At 52.3% G+C, this 22,339-nt stretch overlaps 1 protein-coding gene across 1 annotated transcript; it reads right to left on the reverse strand.

Annotated features, from left to right (window-relative positions):
* Positions 1-7,705: 7,705 nt before the first annotated feature.
* On the reverse strand, positions 7,706-21,955 carry CYS1 (cystin 1; the record flags this gene model as incomplete). Its single annotated transcript, XM_084262230.1, has 3 exons — positions 7,706-8,163; positions 12,968-13,020; positions 21,701-21,955. 3 exons carry the CDS (start codon positions 21,953-21,955, stop codon positions 8,055-8,057), a joined length of 417 nt encoding a protein of 138 aa, XP_084118356.1. The 3' UTR covers positions 7,706-8,054.
* Positions 21,956-22,339: the final 384 nt, after the last annotated feature.

Here is a 22,339-nt window from a genome sequence, read left to right on the forward strand (position 1 = left end):
TGTGGCCTTATACTTATCCACAGTACTTTGTATAAAATCACCCTTTTCTATTAAATGAGATATGCTCCTTGTTGAATGGATTTTCTTTTACACCAGGTGTAGCTGTGGCTCAGAATTGGAATCACTGGCTGCTGTGTTGTAATGGCATGGTCTTGAGTAACAAAACAAAATGCCTGTAGCACAACTGGACTGCTCAGTTTCCGTGGTGTGGAAGGATGTGCATACCTATTGTAGCACAGCTGACTGTTGTGCCATGAAGTGCTGGGTGTCCTTTTGCTGTGAGACAGACAGCTAGCTTGCTTGCTGCATGAAATATTGCTATAGTGTTTGCTCCTTCTGGACTCTTCTCCCTTCAGGCATTCCTGCACTGAAGCGTAGCTGAGAAGGACTATTTATCCTGGATGTGTAAAATGTGGATGACTAGGAATGCACTATCTCTTGTACTGTTCTGTTATGAAATCCTGGGTTTGCTTCTTGTGTGGGCAAAGCACAGTTCTCCTCTAAATGCAGGCTTGAGGCTCGTGGTCAGCACTGCCCTAGCACTTCTCCCAGATAGGCAGAGACCCGTTTCAGTTGAAAGCAGAAAGTGTTGTAATTATTTACACTTAAGTCTGTAATGAACGGTAGCAAGTTTTCAAACTGCACTGAATTAGCTGATTGTGCTGTGTGCTGGAGCTTTTGTGCCTGACCTTTCATGTGTCCACACCCTGTTCACTCACACACTGACATCCTGCTGACGGCAGCATCCATGCTGCTGAGTGCGTGGGCAAACCTGGCTGCACGCTCCAAAGGGCTCACCTGAAACCCCCTTCCTGGTAAAGTGGGTGCTCCTAGTGCTGCACCCATACCCTGTTTTCTGAATCCCTGTGGTGGAGAATGACATTGTGTCTCTTTCTTTTTCTGTTGCTCAGCAGTCCCTCAGAACAAGAAGCTTGACTTTTGGATGCTGTTTAGCATGCTTATAACCAGGGGAAGAGTGTCTTGTCTTAGTCCAGTAGCCAGTTTAGAACTTAATTATTTCCTTTTTTCATGGACTGTTTGTGGTGTTCACCTGAGCAAAGCAGTTTGGAAACTCGGGTCTTAATGAACTTGTTACCTTGTTGCATCACGGTGGGGGGCAGTGATGGACTGGAGAATATGGAATTTCAAAAAGTGTGTGTTGCGATGCGGAAAAGCAGCTGCTCCCTCTTGGTTGGGCTTCCCTGGCCTGTGAGGTGTGTGCTGCCTCTTCCCACCCCTCCTCCTTCTCTCGTGGATGTGCATGAACAGCTAGCTGAGCTGTAACGTGGCTGCAACTGCTCCCTTTGCTTTCTGTTCCTTCTGCTGTGTAAGGGTTGTTTGTGGATTGAGCATGACTGGGGTGACTGCTCTCTTTGCACTTTACTGCCTGAACTACGTTGTTCAGTCTTTTTATTTTGAGCCTATATTTTAAAGAAATGCAATCACATTTTTGTACCTGTTTTTAACTTTTATTAAATAAAAAGTATGTCATGTGACTGGTTCTAAAGCGTAAAAAAAGGTGAATTGCAGAACTCTATAAATCCATCTGGGTGGAGTTGTATATCTAGGCCAGTGGAAGACTTTGGGGCTCACGTTTTGCTTACCTGTAAGGCAGGACTGTTTGGGTTCTGCTGGAGATTGACCAGTGTTTGTTTACAGCTCTACACAAGGGCTCTTGCGTGTTTGGCAGAGCGTGTGCACCGCTGCCAGGGTGTGGGGCTTTTGCATGCTGCCTGAAAACAGAGGGTCTGGGGGTGCAGAACTCGGTTGGTGTGGCCTGCAGAAGCTGTTGACAAAAGGCAACAGTCTGAGCACCACTGTCAGCGTTGCAAGCTGTGCAGGGCACGAATGCTGGGAGTAGAGAGATGAGCGTTTGCCTCGAAAGCTGGCGGTGTTAGCCCTGGTTCTTCCTGCCCTGTGTGCCTGTGCTCCGACAGGCTGGGTGTCACCTCCAGGTCTGAGTTGGGGAAGAGGTGACCAGCTGCAGTGATGGCAACAGCAGTTACTTCAAATTTTTAAGCAGCTCTGCTGTTTCTTCCCTTCTGGCCAGTTCCCAAACGCAGCACTGTTTATTCCCAGCAGGGTCATGTTTTAATGGAAGAGAAGGGGAGGGAGGAGGGGGTAGTGACACCCGCTTTCCATCACAGCCTTTCACTGTGGTCAGAGCCCCTTGGAGAGCACACAGAGCAGTGACTCAAGGCTTTACCAGAAGAGAGCACGTGGTTCTTGCAGGTGTGTGGAGGGAGGATGAGAAGATCCTGTGGATGGTCCTGCTTGCCCCTTAGCAGAACACCTGGAAGAGAGGGCTTTGCTGTGGGATCAGTGCTCTGGGAGGTAGCACAAACCCCGCAGCCCCTGGGCTGTGCAGGTCTCTAATGCTTTTCTTTCCCAGGGGAAGGTGTCCTACCTCTGTTCCTACCACAGTTTATTAAGGAAGATCTTTTTTCTGAGCATCAAGTCGTACCTTAATACTGGTAATTTTGGGGATTATTTTTATATTGTCTCCCTTCCTTATGTGAAACATGACTGTGGATTTCACGGTTCTGTGCTCATCCTTCTGCCTTGCTTTAGATCTGAGCTGTGGTCTGAGCTTTCTGCACAGCCAGGTGTGGTCGGTGCAGCTCCGGAGTCTGGAACAGCTTTATGCTGTGAGAGAAAACTTGCTCGTGAGAAAGCTTTCCCAGCCACTGCTGTGCCAGCACAGGCATCGTGCAGGGCTCGATGTCTTTGTTTTGCAGCCATTCAAAATCCACAAAATCTGATAACTTTCTAAACCCAAACGCACGTGTGCTCAAACGTGTCCATTGCTCCGATGCTGCATTTTGCAGTTAGGCCAGCATTGCTTTCCTGCCTGTGGTCATACAGCCAAACCTTCACCTTGGCAGCAGCGTGCCTTGTCCTGCTTGCAAACCCCCATGAGCAGCGGTCTGCCTGTGGTTGGGATACTGGCAGTGCGAATCTGTTCTGGGGCGGTGGTGCTGAGTGGGCAGAGGTGGCCTGTGCTGCTGGGCGGTTGCACGCTTGGTGTGCCCCTCTGGCTCGCTCCCCAATTCCAGCTGTGCAAGCTGTGCTCAACGTCCTTTGAAGGATAAAGGCAGGACTTCACCTGCCATCTCCTGTGACCTGAATCCTACCTCAGTGTTACACCTGGCTTGAGTTCATCCACTGAGATAAGTCTTTGAACCAGTTTGGAAGTTTAATCCGTTTACCTCCCATTAGTGCCTGGCAAGCAGGCAGGCTGTGGCTGTGAGAAGGCCCAAAGAGTAAATCCTGACTCAAACCCCAGCAACCTCCAGGCTAAGCAAGGTGCTTCAGGAGGATGCTGCAAAGCCTCAGCCAGGTCTGCCTGCAGCCCGTGGGATTGCCTTCCCTGCAGCTGGGATGTTAGCACTGAGGCATCTGCTTTCCAGGCTGGTTTCATCCTCTGCCAGATGCAGCCTTCCTCAACCTCTGCTTCAGTCCCTGAGTGCAGGAGGAGGAACTCAGGTGACACTTACGTCCATGTCTGTGCACAGCTGGCACATGCAGGAAGGGTGAGGAAGCAGGAGCATACCCTTTCCTCAAGAGAGTTTTCTTCTGGATGTGAAGAACACTTGAGGTTTAGCTTTCTGCCTCGTAGGGTCTCTCAAGTTTGGAGTGATTTCTCTTCTGCTGTTTATTGGTGCCCAGATAAACTCACTTCACCCCATGCAAATAACTGCCTGTGTCCAAATTGTGTGTGTGGGAAAAGCCCTGTTGTGGAAGAATTCTGTGCTAGGCAGCTGGTACTCCGCCTCCCCTGCCTCCGGTTGGGAGCTCCAACACCCTCCTGGGGCACAACACCAGGGCTACATCTGGGGCAGTGACTGCATCAGCTCCGAGGGTCTGTGTCCGGATAGTTCAGCTGAAAGCTTGTGGGGGTTTGATCCTCACAGGAAGGCGGTTGGGGAAGAGCATTCCTGGGGCGGTGAGGCTGCCACCCTCCTTTCTGCTCTCATATTGAGAAGGTGAGTAGGTGGCAGCAGGGCGCAGGATGTGATGTATCAGGGAACTAGTAGTTGCTCTGGCCTCAGAGATCTTGGCAATGGGATGCTGGCAGAACGTATGGGAACCATCTGTATACAGCGGGCAAAATGACCAGAATTCAGGGTTCCCTTCAGAGATAGAGGTGGACAGTAAAGACCTCCTCACAATCTTGAGGAGGTATGGTTATGGTGCTGGTTGTCATCATTTCTTCCCAGCCATCTCACGCAAGCACAGATCGAGCCACGTCTTTTTCCCCACTCAAGTCTACTTATAGTTTCTGGCTGAATTCTTGAGGCTTGTAGGAGATGTCACTGGATGGCTACATACCATGTGAAAGAGAACTTGCTTTCTAAAACTGCTCTAATGCCGGTCTGTTTTCTTAGTTGCTCTTTGGGAAGGAGTTCTGCCCATTTAGTGTGCTGCTGACAAGGCAAAGCTCTGCAAAAAAGCAGCAGCATCCACGGCCAGTGCTGTCACAAAGAAGACCTAGCTACCAAGAAAGGGAAAGAAAGGATGCAAAGCATTTGTTTGCATGTGGAAAACCCCAGATTTGAGTGAAATTGAGAGTGTGAGTCAAGTGTGCAAGCAGGTTCTGTAGTTTCAGGTTCAGTGGTTTTGTTGTTTTAAAGCCTTGGGTTGAGTAATTAAAAAAATACAGTTTTAAAGCTTTTACCACCAGAATCATTCAGCTGGCACCTTGCTGCATGGCCAGGTCAGAAACCTCCCAAACTCGTGGAAGTCACTGAGCGTAGAAGTGGTGAGATCCCTGCAAGTGCTGAAGAGTAATTTGTCACCATCAGCTGAAAAATGCCCCTCTTCAGCCCTCACAGCACCCGCAGTTTTGCTTGCTTAGAAATTACAGCACCAGGGGGAGGTGTGTGCAGACAGCCCGCTGGCCAGCAAGGCTCTCACACCTTTTGGGCTGGGGTGAAAGACAGCGCGCAGCACTTGTCTTTGTGAGGCCAGTGAGGTAGTGACGTGGTTGGCAGGCACGGCCTTTTGTTAACGCTTTATTCACGAGGGTTAAGAGCCTTGAGTCCAAACCTGTGCTCAGCTGCCCTGTCTCACACTGTGTGCTGGGCAGTGTGTGGGTCAGACAGGTGGCTGTGAGTCAGTCTGTGCCTGTGGCTCAGCGCACAGCACTGAGCGCGCATCGTTCCACCGCACAGAGAAAGCCTGCAGGGCCATGGCGCTGTTTGAGGCCACTCCTTGCATCCCCAAACTTCCTCCTCCCACCTTTTCCCTGGCTCAGTGACTGTCCCAGCTGCGTCGCTCCCTTCTGCACCCTCCCGCATTCCCACAGCTCCTCCTTTTCTCTCGGTGACGTGGGACAGGTTACCAGTGAATCCCGCTGCGCCTTTATTCTGGGTGCAGGCACGTGCCTGTCCCTTGGCTATTTGATAAGCCAGTTTTGTGAAGGAGCTTAATGGTTTGCTGTGTTCAGAGAGACGTGTGTCAGCCAAGTGAGAATATATTCAGTTTAGATCTTTTTAATTTATTTTTTTATTAATCACTCTCTGTGACATTGTCAAGGGCTTTCCTTTCGGAGAGTCTGGCCCCTCTCTGAGAGGCCAAATGCTGTCTCAGAGAGAGAAACGCTGTGTGGGAAGGCAGGGCAGGGGCAGAGGGACCCTGGGGGAGGCAGAGCCCTGGTCCCTACCTGTGCCATGCTCCGGGATGGAGCTGCTGGCTGTGCCTGGCGCGGGGGCAGCTGCCCCGATGCCCTGCCTGCTGATGTTGCAACATGGTCTGCCAGCAGCGTGGCTTTCCTTTGGGTTTGCTGCATCACCTGAGGGCACCCAAAAGGATGACGTGGCAACAGGCACCCTGGTCTCCTGATAGGGGAAGCTGTGACCAAGGTCCTTGAAGCACCTCCTCAGGCATGCTGGAGACTATGGGACCCTCAATGCAAGGAAGTTCTGGGCCAAAAGACTGAAATCCAAATTGAGGGGAGATCTAAAGCAGTGTGATGATTAAAGCAAGACTGGAATGCCATGGCTGGCTGTGGCACTGGAGTCAGCAGGTCTCCCATGTTTTCCTGCTTTCCACAGGCATGTTCTGCTCACCCCAGTAAGTCTTTGAGAGCTGCTGAAAACTGGTACAAGCTCTGGGAGATTTGGCTGCTGATCCTTGACATGCTGCAGTGAAACTGTGTCCCTACCACAGCTTAGCAGCATTAGTAGGTCTGAAATTGGGTATTCCTACCAAAAAATAAAGTGCCATTACTCAAAATTGGATTTTTTCAGGAGGGTTGGAGAGCCCTTGGTCCAGAGGGCCCACCCAACTTTCCCCAAGCTACACAAGGACAACTGCTTTCTACTCCAGCTACATCTGGGCCACCGAAGTATGACAGAATCACAGACTGGTTTGGGTTGGAAGGAACTTCAAAGCCCATCTAGTTCCCACCCCTGCCATGGGTAGGGACACCCTCCACTGGTCCAGAGTGCCCAAAGCCCCATCCAACCTGGCCTTGAACACTGCCAGAGAGGGGGCAGCCACAGCTTCTCTGGGCAGCCTGTGCCAGGGCCTCACCACCATCACAGGGAAAGATTTCTCCCTTATGTCCAACCTAAACCTGCTGTCTTTCAGTTTAAACCTCATCCTATCCAGGTGCCCCAGCTGGCATGCAGGGAGCTCTCCCCTCCAGGCTTGTGTAGCTTTGTGGAGGTTGATTTCCATGTCTGTGGCTGCAGCTCCCAAGCCCCCAGGCAGAGCACAGCGGCCAGCTACACTGGAGGCTGTCACAGGAAGGGGAATGGAGCGTGAGGATGTGTGCCAGGGCTGTAATCTGGTGTCTGCCTCACAGCATCCCTCCTGCCATCCTCCAAGGATGCGTTTTGTTCAGTCTGCAGGTACTGAGAGGCAATATAGTGTGTGAGCTGGAGAGCCTTTTTTCAAAACAACATTTGATGCCTACACAGAGCACAGGTGCATTTATTTCTGTTTCACAGGTGCCAGGAATTACAAAGGTGTTAAAATGCAGCAACTGAACTGTGCCCCGCTGTCTCCTCCTGCACTTACACAGTCTATGGGAAGATTTCATCTGATGTCTTTTACGTTTCAGCTGAAGACAGAAATAAGGTATTTTTCTACTTCTGGTAACAAGCAGCTACTCATAATACATTAAGATGCAGGGAAAATAAAGGCAGAAAGCCTAAAATACCAGGCTTCCCTGCCGGGGAGCACTGAAAATCTGCAGTTTTCTCAGGAGAGGTGACTTTGTGCAGTTGGCTAATGGTAAAACATAGTGTGTTTTTTCCTAGGTTACCTACGAGAAATAAGCAGGAAGGCCAGGACTGATCATTCTGAAAACTGATGGCAAGCAGCTGCTCTGCAACAGCCTGTGAGTCCCTCACACAATGGGTCACTGCCGGCTGCAGCAAGGCAGCACCGGGGCCGTGCTGGCTCCCTTCACTGAAGGATCCATGCCAAGGAGCCCCAGGTACCACACCAAACCTGGCACCCTGCCCCGAAGAGATTGTGTGAATCCTGTGCTCCCTGCTGGCTCCCAGGAGCCCCTTTTGCAGCAGAGGTGGGGTTTGAACTCTGGGGTGGCACTGCCTACATGCTGGATGGACGGCTCACTGCCCTTTTCACCTTGCACCCCATGCTGGGGGCCACGTTCAAAGAGGCAGTACCAGACTCAGAGCCGGAGGTTGCGCAGCGCAAGGAGCGAATTTGGCCTGTTTTAAGTGGCAGGAACATGAATTTCAACACTTCCAGTATGACACTTCAATCCTGGTACGTCTTCATTTGTAAATACCATTTAGAAATGAGCTTCTCAATATTGATTTGCAAGTTGAATTGGTCCCTTTTCCAGTGGCACCAATCAGAAATCAGCAGTTGGGGAGGATCTTCGTGCTCTCACCCAGAATTGGTCAGGAGGGCTTTCTCCTCCATGCTTCCCAAGCAGGCATGTGCCTCTCAGGTTCCCCATCCCTTCGCCACCCACCTCTCCTGCGTCGTCTCGCTGTGCGAGGGGTCGTTTTGTCAGCAGCAGCAGTTTTGCTCCCGCGGGGCCTCCAGGAGCTGGTGGAGTGGGGGTGGGTTCAGCGGCAGTACTCCCGCTCGATGCTTGCCATGAGCTCCTCCTCTGAATAATCGTATGATACCGTGGACTGTCCTGAAGGCTGCTTGCTGCTCCTTTGTGGGCACCTGCTGGGGAATGGAATGAGTTACTGGTGTGACAAAACAAGGCCTGAAGACACGAGGTGGCCCTTACTTCACTGCTTTTTTTTTTGTGAATGGAAAGACTGAGCTGCACGTGGCTTGTGGAGACGCAGATACTCCGTCACTCTAGTTCTCACACCTCACAGGCAGATGGCTTGCTGACATTTGCCATCACTTGGCAGCTCTTTCAGTCTGTGAGTTCATTCCAGCGCAGCCCTTACCATGCCCCAGATCAAAGAACCTTTTGGTGAGTAAGGTTGGAGGCCCAGCTGAAGGACTGCATAACCTTTATGCTGTTACAAGTGTTAAGGTTTGATGCAGGAAGGGATTCTTTGCTTGGTTCTGTAAGGGATTTGAATTTCATTCAAAACGTCAACAGAGCTACCTCAAACTCTTCTTAAGGCTTTCATGTATTTTCACATCAGCACAGCTCTCCCATGAGTGGGAACTGATGCATGATTCAAGGGGGAGTGGTATGGGGTTTACTGGTATTATCAGAGAGTGGTTCATGTTGGGTACGGTGGAAACCTGTCCCTGCCTGCATGAGGGAGAACAGTGGGAAGTCTTCTGCAAGCTTTGACCACTGTAGCTCACAGTCCCAAAAACATTTTCTTGATCTTGCCCTCCAGGACTCAGAGGAGACAGCAGGATGAATTTGGTCACTAGAAGCGTCCAGTGAAAAACAAAAAGGGATGAAATCACAGCAGCTGCCCCAGTGCAGGGAGGTAAATGTAGAGTCCTGGAAGGCTCCTCCAAGGAAACTCTGTCATACCAGGGAAGTGCTTTCATAAGCCCCAGATGTCTTTGATGGACGAGAACTGCCATCCTTGGGCAAGGGAGCATCTCCAACGCTCCTAAAACAGGCAGCAGCCAGTCTCCTGCCACTGTCACATGAAACCAATGGCACCAATGCAACCTCACCTCTGTTCTTATCTGTCCAGGTCAGAAAGGCTTCTGCCCGCTCCAGCTGCTCTGACCTAGCTGTGCACCTCAGAGACAGGTTGCTGTTTTCCCTGGAGCCTCCCGATGACCAGCTGGCATGGCAGCTGGCTCATGTGGGTGTCCTACGCTTACGTACGCTGCCTCATGCCCTCAGTGGCAAGTTCTACTGGCAGCAAGAGAGCAGCAAGAAGGATTTAGCAAGTAAACTCCCCTGCTTGTTCCTTTTACTCGTTTCCCTTCTGAGGGACTGCGGGCAGTCTGGTTTCCACTGTGGTATATGGGAGCTGGGAGGCAAGCAAAGAGTCCAGGGGCTTGAACTACACACCAGCAGCTAGGAAGCAGGAATTTGGAAAAGGAGACGTGAAAATCTGACCTTAACACACGTTTTATCGATTTCAATTCTGCGCTGTGACAGTTCTTAGAGTAATTTTATGTGATGTGATGCTTTAGGGGCAGAGCTCTTGGCAGGGGGCGTGAGGGCCCACAGAAGAGTCATTGTTTCTCTTAGTGGTTACGTAATTTCACACTGTTAATTATTCCCAGTGCTTTGGCTTGCATGGTGACCTCCAAACATGGGAGAAAACCTCCAGGTAGAATTGGATTTTCACAGGTGCGCTGTGAAAAGAGAAAAGCAGCCCCCACCTACTCTAGTACATCCTGGGACTGAGAGGGATAGAGGGGACTGTAGTTATCACAAGGGCAAAAGAAACAAGTTGCTGCTCACGTTCTCTCTGTTGTTGGTGTAAGTTCTGTTCCATTTAATGTGGAAAAATGGAAATCAATTACAATACTAGCTCTTCTCTCTGCATCAAAGGGAAGCTTCTGCACCCTGAGGACAGCAAGCAGAGAAACAGGCCTTTGGCTGCACAGGCCTCCATCCTTTGGAGGCTTTCAAGAACCGATGGGTCAAAGCCTGGAGAAGTCTGGCCTGATCTGTCTTGGAGCAGGAGATGGGACCAGAGACTTCCTGTGGCCCTCCCACCCTGAACCTGGATCTCAAATGTGCAGCTGCCCTGCCAGCTGCTTCTGCTGGTCCTGGAATTAAGCGGGACGCTGTGGCGGGGAAACCCAGAGCGTAGGACATGGACAGGATGGGAGCTGGTGGGCTACCAGCCTCCCCCTGTGCTCCCCCAGCAGGAGAGGAGGCACCTCACTGCTCTCATGGACACGCAGCCAGCGCGGCAGATCAGGGCTTGTGAATCCAGCTGATGGACGTTAGACTTTCCAATTTGGAAAACAACAGGACAGTATGTTGAGGGGAAAATTTCTGAACCCCCAGGTGTTCTGAGGGAAGAGAGAAACCTGGGAAGGGGCAGTGCTGTGAGTGAGAGAGTTAGCTGAGGACTGCATGAGAGTGGAATTTGCAACCTGGCAGGACAGCAAAGAACATAAAGGGTCAGTGTAGCTCCACTGGTGTTACTGTGCAGGCACCTGCGTATCTCCTTGCTGAAAAGTTATCAACAGCATGGAGGGAGTTTAGAAAGCAGCAGTAAAGTGATTTAAGGGGCTGGAGTGAAGCAGTTTCGGAAAGAGGAACATGAGAAACGTGCTGTGACGCAGCAAAAGGCCTCTTTCTGTGTTTAAAGTTCGTTAAGGGGAAGCAGTTGTTGTTTAGTATTTTTTTTTTTTAAATAGGAAGACAATGAACTATGCAGTGAGGAGAAGGAAATGCAAAGGGTGTCATTAGACCAAAAGCGAGCAAAGCACCTTTGGGTGAGATCCCTGTGGTGGGGACAGCTGGCAGTGCCACGTCCCTGCTGCCAGGCAGGTGCCTGGGGTGGGGGAGAGCTGCCCGCAGGCCCTGCTGACTGTATCCCTGATGGGTGCTGAGGGTGACAAGCTCTGGGGTAGAAACCCCCGTTCAGCGCCTGAAAATTAGGTTGGGGTGAATCCAGGCCACTGGGTTTTATTGTTTTGCTGAGAATGGGAAAGTCCGGGGTTAATCATTAAAATGCCTTCTGCAGGACCTTGCAGCTGAAAAATAGGTCAACACAACGCCCCAGTAACTCTGCCAGCGACACGAGCCTTGGCAGCGACTGCGCGATCGTTACGGCGTTCCTGCGCTGTGTCATCCCGCCCGCGGACTACCAGATGCTGGAGAGCGGTTCACAAAAGGATCGCGGCGTGGGGAAAGAGAGGTAACACAGCTCCATCTGGGATATATCCCACCAGGTTCCCGTGAGCAGCAGAGGTGTTCATTAGGGCCTGGAGTAGATGCTTACGTGGTGTCACACAGGAATGTTTTGCGGCATGGGAGACGCACGCCTACAGCATCTGTCTCGCATGGCTGCTCTCTTGGCAGACACTGTTATGTCTCCATGTCTAGGTGGGTTTGGGTTTTTTTTTTTTCCTCCCTGCTTGACATCTATTTTCTTCTTTAATTGGCTTCATGGGAATTTCTTTAGTCAGCAAGTCTGTCAAGATGCGGCTGCTTTTTACTGCCTGTGCCATGAATGTTTACCTAGAGTAATCCTAGCTGCAGAAATGTGAAGGATGAGACACCTACGCACATTAACCGCTGTTTCTGGGGCTTTCTTCAAAATGCAGTTTTGCTGGACCAGTTCCAGACAAACGTCTGCACGCAGCTCTTGCCAGCAGGAGCTGCAGCCCTGCTGATCCCAGGCGGTGCGGGCACTTCGCATGTGAGCTGCGCCACGGGACTCTGACGTGGGTACAGAGCGTATGATATCAGAGTGAAATAAGGTCCTGCTCTGTCATCCCAGATCAGAAACGAGCTTCTGCCATCTCAGGTCTTCCCTTTGCATGTGAAAAAGGGAGAAAGAAAACCCAGGCCAGAGCCCTGGGGCTGGGGACCTCAGTGGGAGACTGGGCAGGGCTGTGTGTGCACCCCAGAGGACACTGCTCGGTTGCCATCACAGCCCAGAGCCCATTAAGGATGCTGGAAAGCCCAGGAGAGCCTGCAGTCCCCACGAGAGCGCCTGTACAGGCCTTGCTGTCAGGAAAGCTGAGGGCAGACATGTTTTTCAATTGCTCTGGAAACCAGCAGCATCTCCAGGCAGCTCCCTGCCAGCACGGAGAGAGAGGAGGGAGAGGAGGCTGGTGCCCAGGCTCGTGTCACCTCCAGCAGCGCCGGTTGGCGTTAGTAGGTCACGTAGCATGATGCAGCGTGGTCTGCTCTGCAGTGCTGCAGGGAGGAGGGGCTGGATGGCAGTCAGAGAACACTTGGTGGTTGAGAGAGTTGCCTTTCAGCGTAAGAAGACGATGTGTTAAGATGTTTGCTCAGGTTTTTTAATTTCATATGGGTTTCTTTAACACACACATCTCACTGCTCCCATCAGTCTAGGTGCAGGCAGAGCTGGAGGCAGAGTCTGCCTGGCAGCCTGTGCAGATTTCTGATTTCCTTTGTCTGACAGCCAGAGCATCAGGTCCCCACCATCCCCCTGTCCCCGAGGGACGCTCATCTCTCTAGCTGGTGTAGCATGGGAGTGTCTCCTGGGGTTTCTCTAGTGATTCCTTGGGGGAAAAGAGATATCCTTCTCTTTTTCTACATGCCACAGAGCCCTCGGGTGGCCTCGGGGTGAACCGGGGCCTGAGCTACTGGAAGCAATCCTCCCCCAGCTTTCACAAGCTCCTTCAAGGTGTTTGTGTGACATGTGAACGTCCTAAATTCTGCATTACCTATGACCAGGAGTGAATCTCTATACTATGTTTGGGCAGGCAGTTCTCTTCAGGCAGCACAGCTCCTGGATTTTATAGGGCTGGAAATGAGTTGACACTATTCCCAGCTCTCTCCTTCACAGTGGGAGGCAGGGATAGCTTTCCCCTTCATGCTCCCTTCCTTCTGCTGCTTTTCCTCCCTGAAGAAGCAACAAAAGCCTGGGATACTCACTGACAGTCGGCGGTGTCATTCTCTGGGCCTGGTGGGCTTCTGGTTGACAAGGCCTGGAGAAGAACAAAAGTCACATATTTCAGTTACAACATTTTAAAGCTGAGGGAGGTGATTCTGCCCTTCTACTATGCTCTGGTGAGACCCCACCTGCAGTTCTGTGTCCAGCTGTGGGATCCCCAGTACAAAAATTAAGTGGAACTCTTAGAGCAGGAGCATGGAAATGATCAGAGGGCTGGAGCATGTCTCTGGTGAAGACAGGCTGAGAGAGAGTTGGGCTTGTTCAGGGAAGAGAACCTTCTCTGAGAAAAGAAGGCTCTAGGGAGACTTTACTGCAGCCTTCCAGTAAACAAAGGGGCTTACAGGAAAGCTGGAGAGGCTTTTAACCAGGGCCAGTAGTGACAGGACAAGAGACAATGTCTTTAAAAAGAAAAAGTGGACATAAGGAAGAAGTTTTTTACAATGAGGGTGGTGAGACCTTGGCACAGGCTGCCCAGAGAAGCTGTGGCTGCCCCCTGCCTGACTGTTCAAGGCCAGGTTGAAAGGGGCTTTGGGCACCCTGGGTTAGTGGAGGGGCACCCTGTCCATGACAGAATGTGGGACTAGATGGTCTTCAGATGTTCCTTCCAACCCAAACCATTTTTTATTTCTACGAAACCTATCTCTGTCTATAGCAGGCCACATCTGTCGTGGTTTAACCCCCAAAATAACCTCTGTGGAGACAGTACAGACACAAGAGTGTCCCCTTTACTAACCACCTTTTCCATGTTCAGGGCACCTTGGTGGCTACAGGCTATGGAACTGAAATCACCAAATGTAAACTCATTAAACCTCCTAGTTTTCTCACAAACACACACTGTCCTGCCAGCTGACAGGTAGCAGTATGGAAAATACCCTCTAAGGAAGGAAGTTATGGCACCACAGACCCAGGTCTTTGCACCTGACAAAGCTGCTTCCCTGAAGTGATCCATCTGGAGTGAAAAATCCACTGTCCCTGTGCTGGAAGTCCACAAGAGAAGTAGTGGATGCCCCGTCCCTGGAGGTGTTCAAGGCCAGGTTGGATGGGGCCCTGGGCAACCTTGTGTAGATCCAGGCCTGAGGTTGGTGGCCCTGCCTGTGGCAGGGGGGTTGGAGCTCTGTGATCCTTGGGGTCCCTTCCAACCCATGCCATTCTATGATTCTAAGTTTCCAATGGGACACCAGGGGGGCAAACAAAGCCAAACCTAGCAGTATTTAAAATGGGAAGGAGATGGGACCCTGTGTCTGTCTGAGCCCTCAGTTGGACCAGTAATTAAATGCAAACAGATGCAACTGAGAAGAAAATAACTCCCATCATTTTCTACTTCTTCACTGTACTCTCATGGGGAAGGGGAGTGGGACAGGAAGCAGGGCTGTGGCTTTGCACAAAAGTAGACCTATATTGGCTTATAATTTTTTCTGAGCTGCAGTCCTAGAGCTGGTGGATCTCCTTCATACAAGTTACCCTGAGTCTCATAATGACACGAACAGATGTTACATGCATAACAGAACCAAAGTGAGGACCTGGCTTCCAGAAACAAGAAATTAAAAGTTATGCCATAAGTATGGAAAAGAGGAAGATTTTTCTGTACAGGAGAAAAGGGATTTGAAGGAAGCGGGGTGGAAAAGCTCACAGTTCAGAGACATCACCTATATATATCTGCTGTGTGGTGTTTCTACAGGGCTGGTGGGATCAAGCAGTTCATAGAATCATAGAATATCCTGAGCTGGAAGGGACCCATAAGGGTCATTGAGTCCAACTCCTGGGTTCACACAGGTCCAGCCAAGTCAGAGCGTGGGACTGAGAGCATTGTCCAGCCACTTCTTGAACTCAGTCAAGCTCAGTGCTGTGACCACTTCCCTGATTCCTCAGTAAGATCACGTATCTGCTCTTGAAATAGCTCAAACCTGTGCTGTCCTGAGCTCCAGCAGTGCTCAGGGCTGGTGCTTGTAAGTGTGGGAGCTGGAGATGGGAGAGACCCCCCTCAATAGGCAGTGTTGGTAGAGAGATGATGGCGTTTGTGCTGATTTGTCAGTTGGTATTGGTCAGGCTTGTATGAACTCTCTACAGGGTAGAAATGTCCACCTGGGTGTCTGCCATTGTTGTGTGGCACCTGAGAGGAGACGCTTTCATTAGGTGAGTTCCTTAGCTGCTTCAGGTGTGGGTGGACAGGAGTTGGGGTTTAAACACAGTGGTCTGAGGCTCTGCTAGGCAGATAGATGCTTGGCAGCAATGTCTTCAGCTCTTCCCTGCTTCTGGGGTGGGCTTCGTGCTGGTTGAGCAGGTGATGGGGAGCTGCAGCAAAGACACCTTTCTCGCTGCACTGGGTCAATATTTCTTCCAGGTGAGCCATAAGCAGTTTCCATTTCTGGAGCTGGGAAAGGTGGCTGCTCCTGGAGTCTTTCCCACCCTAGCTGCTTGGTTAAAATGACAAACTAAGTCTCCGTTAAATACCTGTAACACCTGTGACACCTTTCCGAAGGAAGCCTGCCTCCTTCCAGAGGATTCCCTGCTCTCTGCCAACATTTTGTTTCTTCTGGAAGAGCCTGAACTGTTCTAGAAACATCTCCTGGGTCTGAGCAGAGATGAGGCTGTGTGAGAAAGCTGATGGTGAGGGAAAAGCCTTCCTGCCTGGTTATTTAGCATCATCTCTTGGCAACCTCCCACAGGCGACAAGAGCAAGCGGCAGTGCCAGGAGGATGCTGAGGGCTGACACTGCAACGCAGCATGGCCTTCATCCTCACCATCACCATCACTTACTGGGTTACTGCTGCCAGCCCAGTTACCTCCTGCCAGGCAAAGAGCATCACTCCTCCTCAGCACTGAGGGGAATACAGTTCTCCAGGAGTGCTTTGATGCTGCTCTTCCCACAGGGAGAACCCAACTTCCAACACTTCTGGGCAAAGGACGGGTTTGGATCATTCCACCAAGGGGGCTGAACTCTACAGTAGGCTGTCTCTTTTTCCTTCCCTTGTGGCTGCCTCCTCCACGTTACGAGCTGTACGTGTTGTGTGGGCGGAAGCCAGAATTAATTAGTCATCAAGACAGGGCAGCTCTGGTTATCAAAATCTGCCTCTCTGTGCAAAGTCAGCTCCCACCTTCTCCAAGGGGTCTGCCAGCAGCAGCACTTATTTCCCAGGAGAACTCGACGTTGGTGCAGGTAGAGCTCTCCTGACGTTTAACCATGAGGAAAAGACTAGTGGTGAGTGAAAACAAGAGAGACCCTCAGCCTCTGGCCTCCCACCACTGTCAGAGCCTTCAGAAGCTGCTCAGAATTCACCTGCTGGCTCTGCGATACCCCCGTGACACCGCGCTGGGCAGGATGCGGCGCAGGGGCCGGCGCAGGCAGAGGCACAGTGAGACCCCACCCAGCCCGCCCAGGCTGCTGTAATGGGCATGTTGCAAGTGCAGCAGGTAATTGCTGCTAGCCCTTTGTGTGGGTTAAGATGATGTGTACATCGTGACACTTGAGTATTATGGGTTCCTATCCCGCAGCTAAGTGTGTAATTGCTGGCCTGGCTGGCCTAGGCCCTGTTAAGAGATAAATGAAGTCAGCTTCTCCTTTCTGCAGCTTGCAGCCATCTTTTTATTACTCATCCAGGAGGCAGTGTGTGTGTCTGTGTGTGTCTCTGCCTGTCTCCTTGTTTTCCAGTCTGTTCCCAGCGCAGACATCTCGTGCTGGGGTCTGTCGTGCCACAGAGCCCCCATCGCCCCACGCCCCCACCTCCTCTGGGTTTCCAGGCTTGCATATTAAGCTCACCCAGCATGTGCTTGGGTTTAATTCAACATACCAAGAGGTGAGGTGGAGTGGTTTGACAGCTGCAGCACACACAGTTCAGCGTCCTTCGTGTAAGGGCAGCGGCTCCAGGGAGAAAGATGGAGCAGAGAGCTGGAACCAGGAGTGATTTCTCTTTGCTGCATGCATGACCCAGCTCTTCCAGGGCTCAGCTTCCCAATGTGAGCTGTGGTTGGCATTCCTCACCTGTGCTCCTTCTCTTCTCCCCTGTCAGCCCTTGCAGCTGTGGGTGAGCTGGGTGGGAACACCCTCCCCTGGGACCCGCAGGGTTGTCTGGAGCTGTGCACCTTCAGGGTCTTTGAACTGTCCCTGAGCTGCACTGGAACTGGTTGACTCAAGTCTCACCTGTAGTCTCAACCTTGTTCTCTCCAAAACTGCATGGTCAAATTCAAGCAGCTCCTTGAGGATGGGCCCTGTGCTGGCCCCTGAGCCATGCACAAGCATTGTTTGGGAGACTGCAAGTTGGCCCAGGCCAAAACCGTGTCTGGGACCATCCTAGCAGCTCAGTGGGGCAAACCATCGTGGTCTGATGCCAGGCAGCCATCATGGTATAGCTTACTGGTACAGATACAGGCCTGAGCTAGGACAGAGACAGAGACCCTCAGCGGTCCTGTCACGTATAAGGGAGCCCAGCGAGCTGCTGAGCCACCTAAAGCATTTATGTGGGAGCGGTGTGGTCCCCGCCAGTGCTGCCCTGCTGGGCTGTGGTTTCACAGTGTGGCTTCTCTGCAGGATGTAAGCCAGCGCCTCCTTCCCTGCCTCCTTCCCAAATTCATCCTCACAAACACTCTGTGAACTGGGCTGGGGAACCAGTCCGAGCTGAAATGAAGAATCCTCCCCTCCCTCCCCCTCAGAGAGGAGGGAGGTGATGTCAGCGGGAGCGCATCACAGATGCGGTTTGCAGCACAGCTGCAGATGGCTGAGCTGGTACAGCAGAAGGGCAGCACCCTCCAGCGACACCAGCAAAGGATGTGGGTGGCTGTTTTCAGCCATCGCTGCTGAAAACAGCCTCTCATGAACATGCAGCTGCAGTTATTCCTGCCAAAAAGAATAATAATAATAATAAAAAAATCTAGCCTACCTAGCAGTAGGTACCAAAGGGATGTATAACCCCAGCTGCATCCCAGGTGAAGCACACCCAGCCTTGCTCCAGTCTGCAGCAACATCCTCTGGCCAGCGAAGGAATTGGGAGCGGGCGGTGGATGGGAAGCAGGCAGGGATGTGGGGAGTTCCCAGCTTGTCCTCTCCTGCCCACTGAAACACCAGCCATTCCCTGCATACCCTGTGTTTAGTCTGTAGGTTGGAAATGGTTCCAGGGCAAAAATGAGTTGTGCTCTGACAGATGATGGTGGGAGAAAAAAATCCCACATAGTCAGCAGTTTTCTGAGTCCAGCTGCGACAGCTGTGCTGGGAGGGTGACACTGGCTGAGGGGACAGCACAGCTCGCTGCCCGCTGGGCTTTGGTGACATTTCAGGTGCTTTTAAAAAGGCAAGGAAGGTAAAGCAAAGGAGAGGAAGATCTTTTGCTCAACAGCCACCAGATCTGTACCTGGGAATGAACTGCAGAACCTGAAATAATCTGACTTCGGACTTTTCCCTTAGCTGCTTCCCTCAGCTGATTGGGGTTCAGGGGGTCCCAGCTGTAAGGGTTCAGCTGGAAAACACCTTTTCAGAAGTTACCCTGGCCAGCAGAACGTGGCTCCCTATGTGACTGTAGGAGAACATCTTGTCTTGAGGGTGTTTTTAACCATTAATACAACCAGGAAGAAAATGCTGAAATAAACTGCTAACAGCACTGAAACAGAAAGGTCACATTTCTGCTGAGGGAAACGCATTTTAACAAGAGTAGAAAAATAAACCTGTCTCAATTCCTGTAAGAAACTAATGGGCTATGACATTAAATGTCCCCATAGGGCCCCTACGTGCCTGCAGCTGGGGCCAGCCAGCCACGAGATGACGCTGCGCCACGCCAGTCTGCAGAAACAACATTCAGCTGGCTGGAAAAACCCACACAGACCAGGCTTGGAAGACTTGGGAGTTTTGGAAGTACATGATAGTCCCTCTAGAAGACAGCACCCTCTACCTGTCTTGTTCCCATGCTACAACTGGGGTGGTGGGCTTACTGTAATCACACTTATCTGCAGTCAGGAGGGGTGATGGTGCCATGGAAGAAGGGAGACCCTAAGACATCTGTGGGTTTTTTTCCATTTCAGGAAACCAGTGGGGAAATGCCTGAGGCCACGGCCTCTCCCCTGCTTCCACCGAGCGCTGCCACTTCTTCTGTTGAGCAAAGAATGTGGAAAAAGCATGTACAACCAGACAGAACTGAGGGCAAACCTGAAAATGGACATTTGATGCTGATAAGGAGGTATTGGGGTCTGCTTCAAGCTGAGTTCATGATGCCCATCAAGATTTGCTTCCCAGCCTGTTGATGTGATGTGCTTTCACTCTTCTCTACTCCCAAGTGCTATCTGAATGCATTAGGGGTGGCTCAAGACTGTAAATGCAGCCACATCCCTCTCCACCAGCCCTTGCCACCTGACCTGACCACCTATCAGGTGCATTGGGGTTCAGATGGGAAAGCAGTGTTGATGCAGATCACACCCAGGAGAAACCCAACTATGAGTTGAGCTGAGTCCTGCTTGGAGGCAGCTACCTTCTTCTGGCTGGTGGCAAACCTCTCCTCCCAACAGCCAGAGTCTGCTCCTCCACAGGCTCTTTCTCATCAGACTTTCTACTGTAATATCTCCTCCTCCTCCCTCATCATTCCCCCATTCGCTCTGCTCCATCAACACATCCTGAAATTTCTTTGCTCACCATCCAGTTTGCACAGCTCAACAGGGCAGAGCAAGTGAGTCCCCACAGTCAGACAGAAATCACAAATGATCTGGCTGAGAAACTGTCAAGACTGGGAGAAATTGCCCTAAAAATTTCTAGCAAGGAACTGGTGACACAATGAAGCTGGTATCCCTTTCCAGAAACCTCCTCCAACGGCCTCATGGGAAGGGTGGAAGTTTGCCCAGTGACCTAAAAGACTAAATTGCATCCAGTAAACAAGCAAAACTCAGTGCTGCAAACAGCTCCCTCCCTCCTTCCTCAGGGTAGTGGCTTTTTAGGCCTGGAGAAGTCAGGATGGTAAGCCCATGACTGCTGTCTCAACAGGACCGTGGCCATCTGAGGTTCAGGGAAAGCACTGCCAAGAAAAGCTTCAAATTTGCCCTGAAAATATCTGAGACTTCTCTTGTGTGGCTTTTATATTGCTGGAAAACAGTGGTAATTCTTTCAAACAACATGCCTGGGTGCAACCAGAGGTGTGAACTTCCTTCCCAAACGAGGCATTAACAGTAGCTGGACGAGGAGACACAAGATGCTGGGCCTCACAGTCACCTCGTGGGTGACACAGTTTCATGCTGCACCCACTTGGCCACACTGGGTGACCCAGATCTCACGAGCACCTCTATGCTGCAAGGCTTGATGGTGTTCCCACCCCGGGTTTGTGCTGGGGGTGACTACAACCAAGGGGATGCTATGGGCTCCTCACTGTCCCTTCTGCCAGAGGAGGAGGTATGGCATGGTGACCACCCCGCTACCACCCCAGGGGCCACATCTTAAATTCCTCATCCTTTCTGTTTTGCCATTAGCTCACTAATATCTACCTCCATGGAATATTGTCTGTCTACTGGTTTTTTAAAGCAGGATGGGGGCAGCTCCGTTGCCGTTCTGCTGGAATATCCAGCACTTTGGAATAGAGCTAAAACACTGCTTTATGCACAGGAAAATTCACTGACAACAGAAGTACTATTTGTAAACATCCAGTCATGATATTTACCTGAGGAGGCCGAGGGAAAACACACACCAGCACCTCGATTCCCATAAGTACAGATAAAAGGGGGAGGTCAGGAGGACTGTTCATAAAACAGGGTCACCCGAGGAAGAAAGGGGCGTTGGCCTGAGCTCACATACGTACTGTGGGAGGCTTTAGAGTCAAAAGGGCAGGGAAAAAAATACGGCAGTACAAGATCTCTAACTTTTTTCCCCATTTCCAACTCTTTCTTTGAGATTTTTCTTAAAAACTCGGCTAAAAAAGGGGTTCTCACAGTGAACCTAACGGCAAAATTATTTTTGCCATATCCTAAAGTCATCCTTAGCCCATGGACATGCAGTTTGGCAGTGGAAATGAGACACTTCTAAAGAGGGAAACTGAGGCACACGAGGCAGAAAGCTCCCGGGTCCTAAATACTTGTTTCTATTCTTAAACGTCTCCAGCCTGGCAGCTTGTGCACATCTGCCCGGGCAGCGCTTGTCCTACAGGCAGCACGCAACTCCCGAAGCCGAACTGGGCTAGAAGAAGCCGGCGATGCCTGGCCTCCTCGCCAGCAGACACGGACACTGCCGGTGTTTTGGAAGAGGGGGAAGGAGGAAAGAGCAAAGCAAATGTCAGCTCCCTCAGAGGCAGATCCGCTGCTGGCCGAGCAGCAGAAGCCTGAAGTGCTTCCCCGGGTCGCGCCGGGCTGCAGCGGGCTGGCAGGGGGGCACCGGCAGCCTTAGGTTGGCGTTATAAGGCTCCGCTGACAAGCCCGAGCCTGAGCCGCGCCTGTCCAAGCCGAGCTTTTCCTTAGGGCAGGAAAAGAAACTCTGACCAGCCCGAGGGAGCTGGGAGGGGACGGCCCTTTTCGGGACGGTATTTCGCTTGCCCCAGAGAGAGGAGAAGCGAAGAGGGGCAGCAAATGGGTCCAGCCCGGCCCGCCAGCCGAGACGGGAAGAGCCTGATGCCATTTCTGTCCGGGGGGAGTCGGGCTGCAGCGGGCAGCCTCGGCTCTGGGACCACCCCTACCGCGGCAGGGGATGTGGAGCCCGGGGCCGCCGCCGGGAGCATCCGCCCGGGCGCGGGGTCCCGACCGGGACCGGTGCGGGCACTTACCGCCTGCTCGGGCGGGGGCCCGGCGCTGCCGCCTCCCGCCGCCGCCTGCCCGCAGCGCCCGGCGTCCCGGGGCGGAGAGATGCCGCCGGCGGCCGGGGTTCGGCGGCCGGGGGCGGGCAGCGCCGCCGCCTCCTCGCGCTCGGCCAGCATCGTCTCCACGAGCTCCCGGTCCGCCGCCGCTCCGCCCGCGGGCACCGCTGCGCCCGCCGCCGCCCCCGCCGCCGCGCCCCGCCGCCGGCTGATCCCGCTGCCCATGGCCGCCGCCGGTCCCAGAGCCGAAGGGCTGTGCTGGGGGAGGGGGGGGGGGCAGTGTGGGAAGCGCTCCCGGGCCCCGCCGCCTCTCCCGGCCGGGGCGGGCGCGGCTCTTGGCCGCTCCCCGGAGCCCGGGTCTCTCAAAGCTTTTTTTTTTGGGGGGGAGGGGGGAGAATCCCACCCAGAAGCGCCCCGAGGGCCAAGGGAAGGGCCGGGTGATGCGGGGGAGGGGTGCACGGACCTTTCTCAACACAGTTTTTGGAGTTCAAAGCATGGGGCAGGCTGCTGCGCTCCCCGCTCCTGGCAACGCGCTCCCCCAGCCTCCCGCTCTCTGCAGACATGTCCCGGGGCTGGGGGTAGCGCCGGCACCCCCGGGACCGTGCAGCA

Source organism: Gallinula chloropus (assembly GCF_964237585.1).
Source record: "Gallinula chloropus genome assembly, chromosome: 3".
NCBI lineage: Eukaryota > Metazoa > Chordata > Aves > Gruiformes > Rallidae > Gallinula > Gallinula chloropus.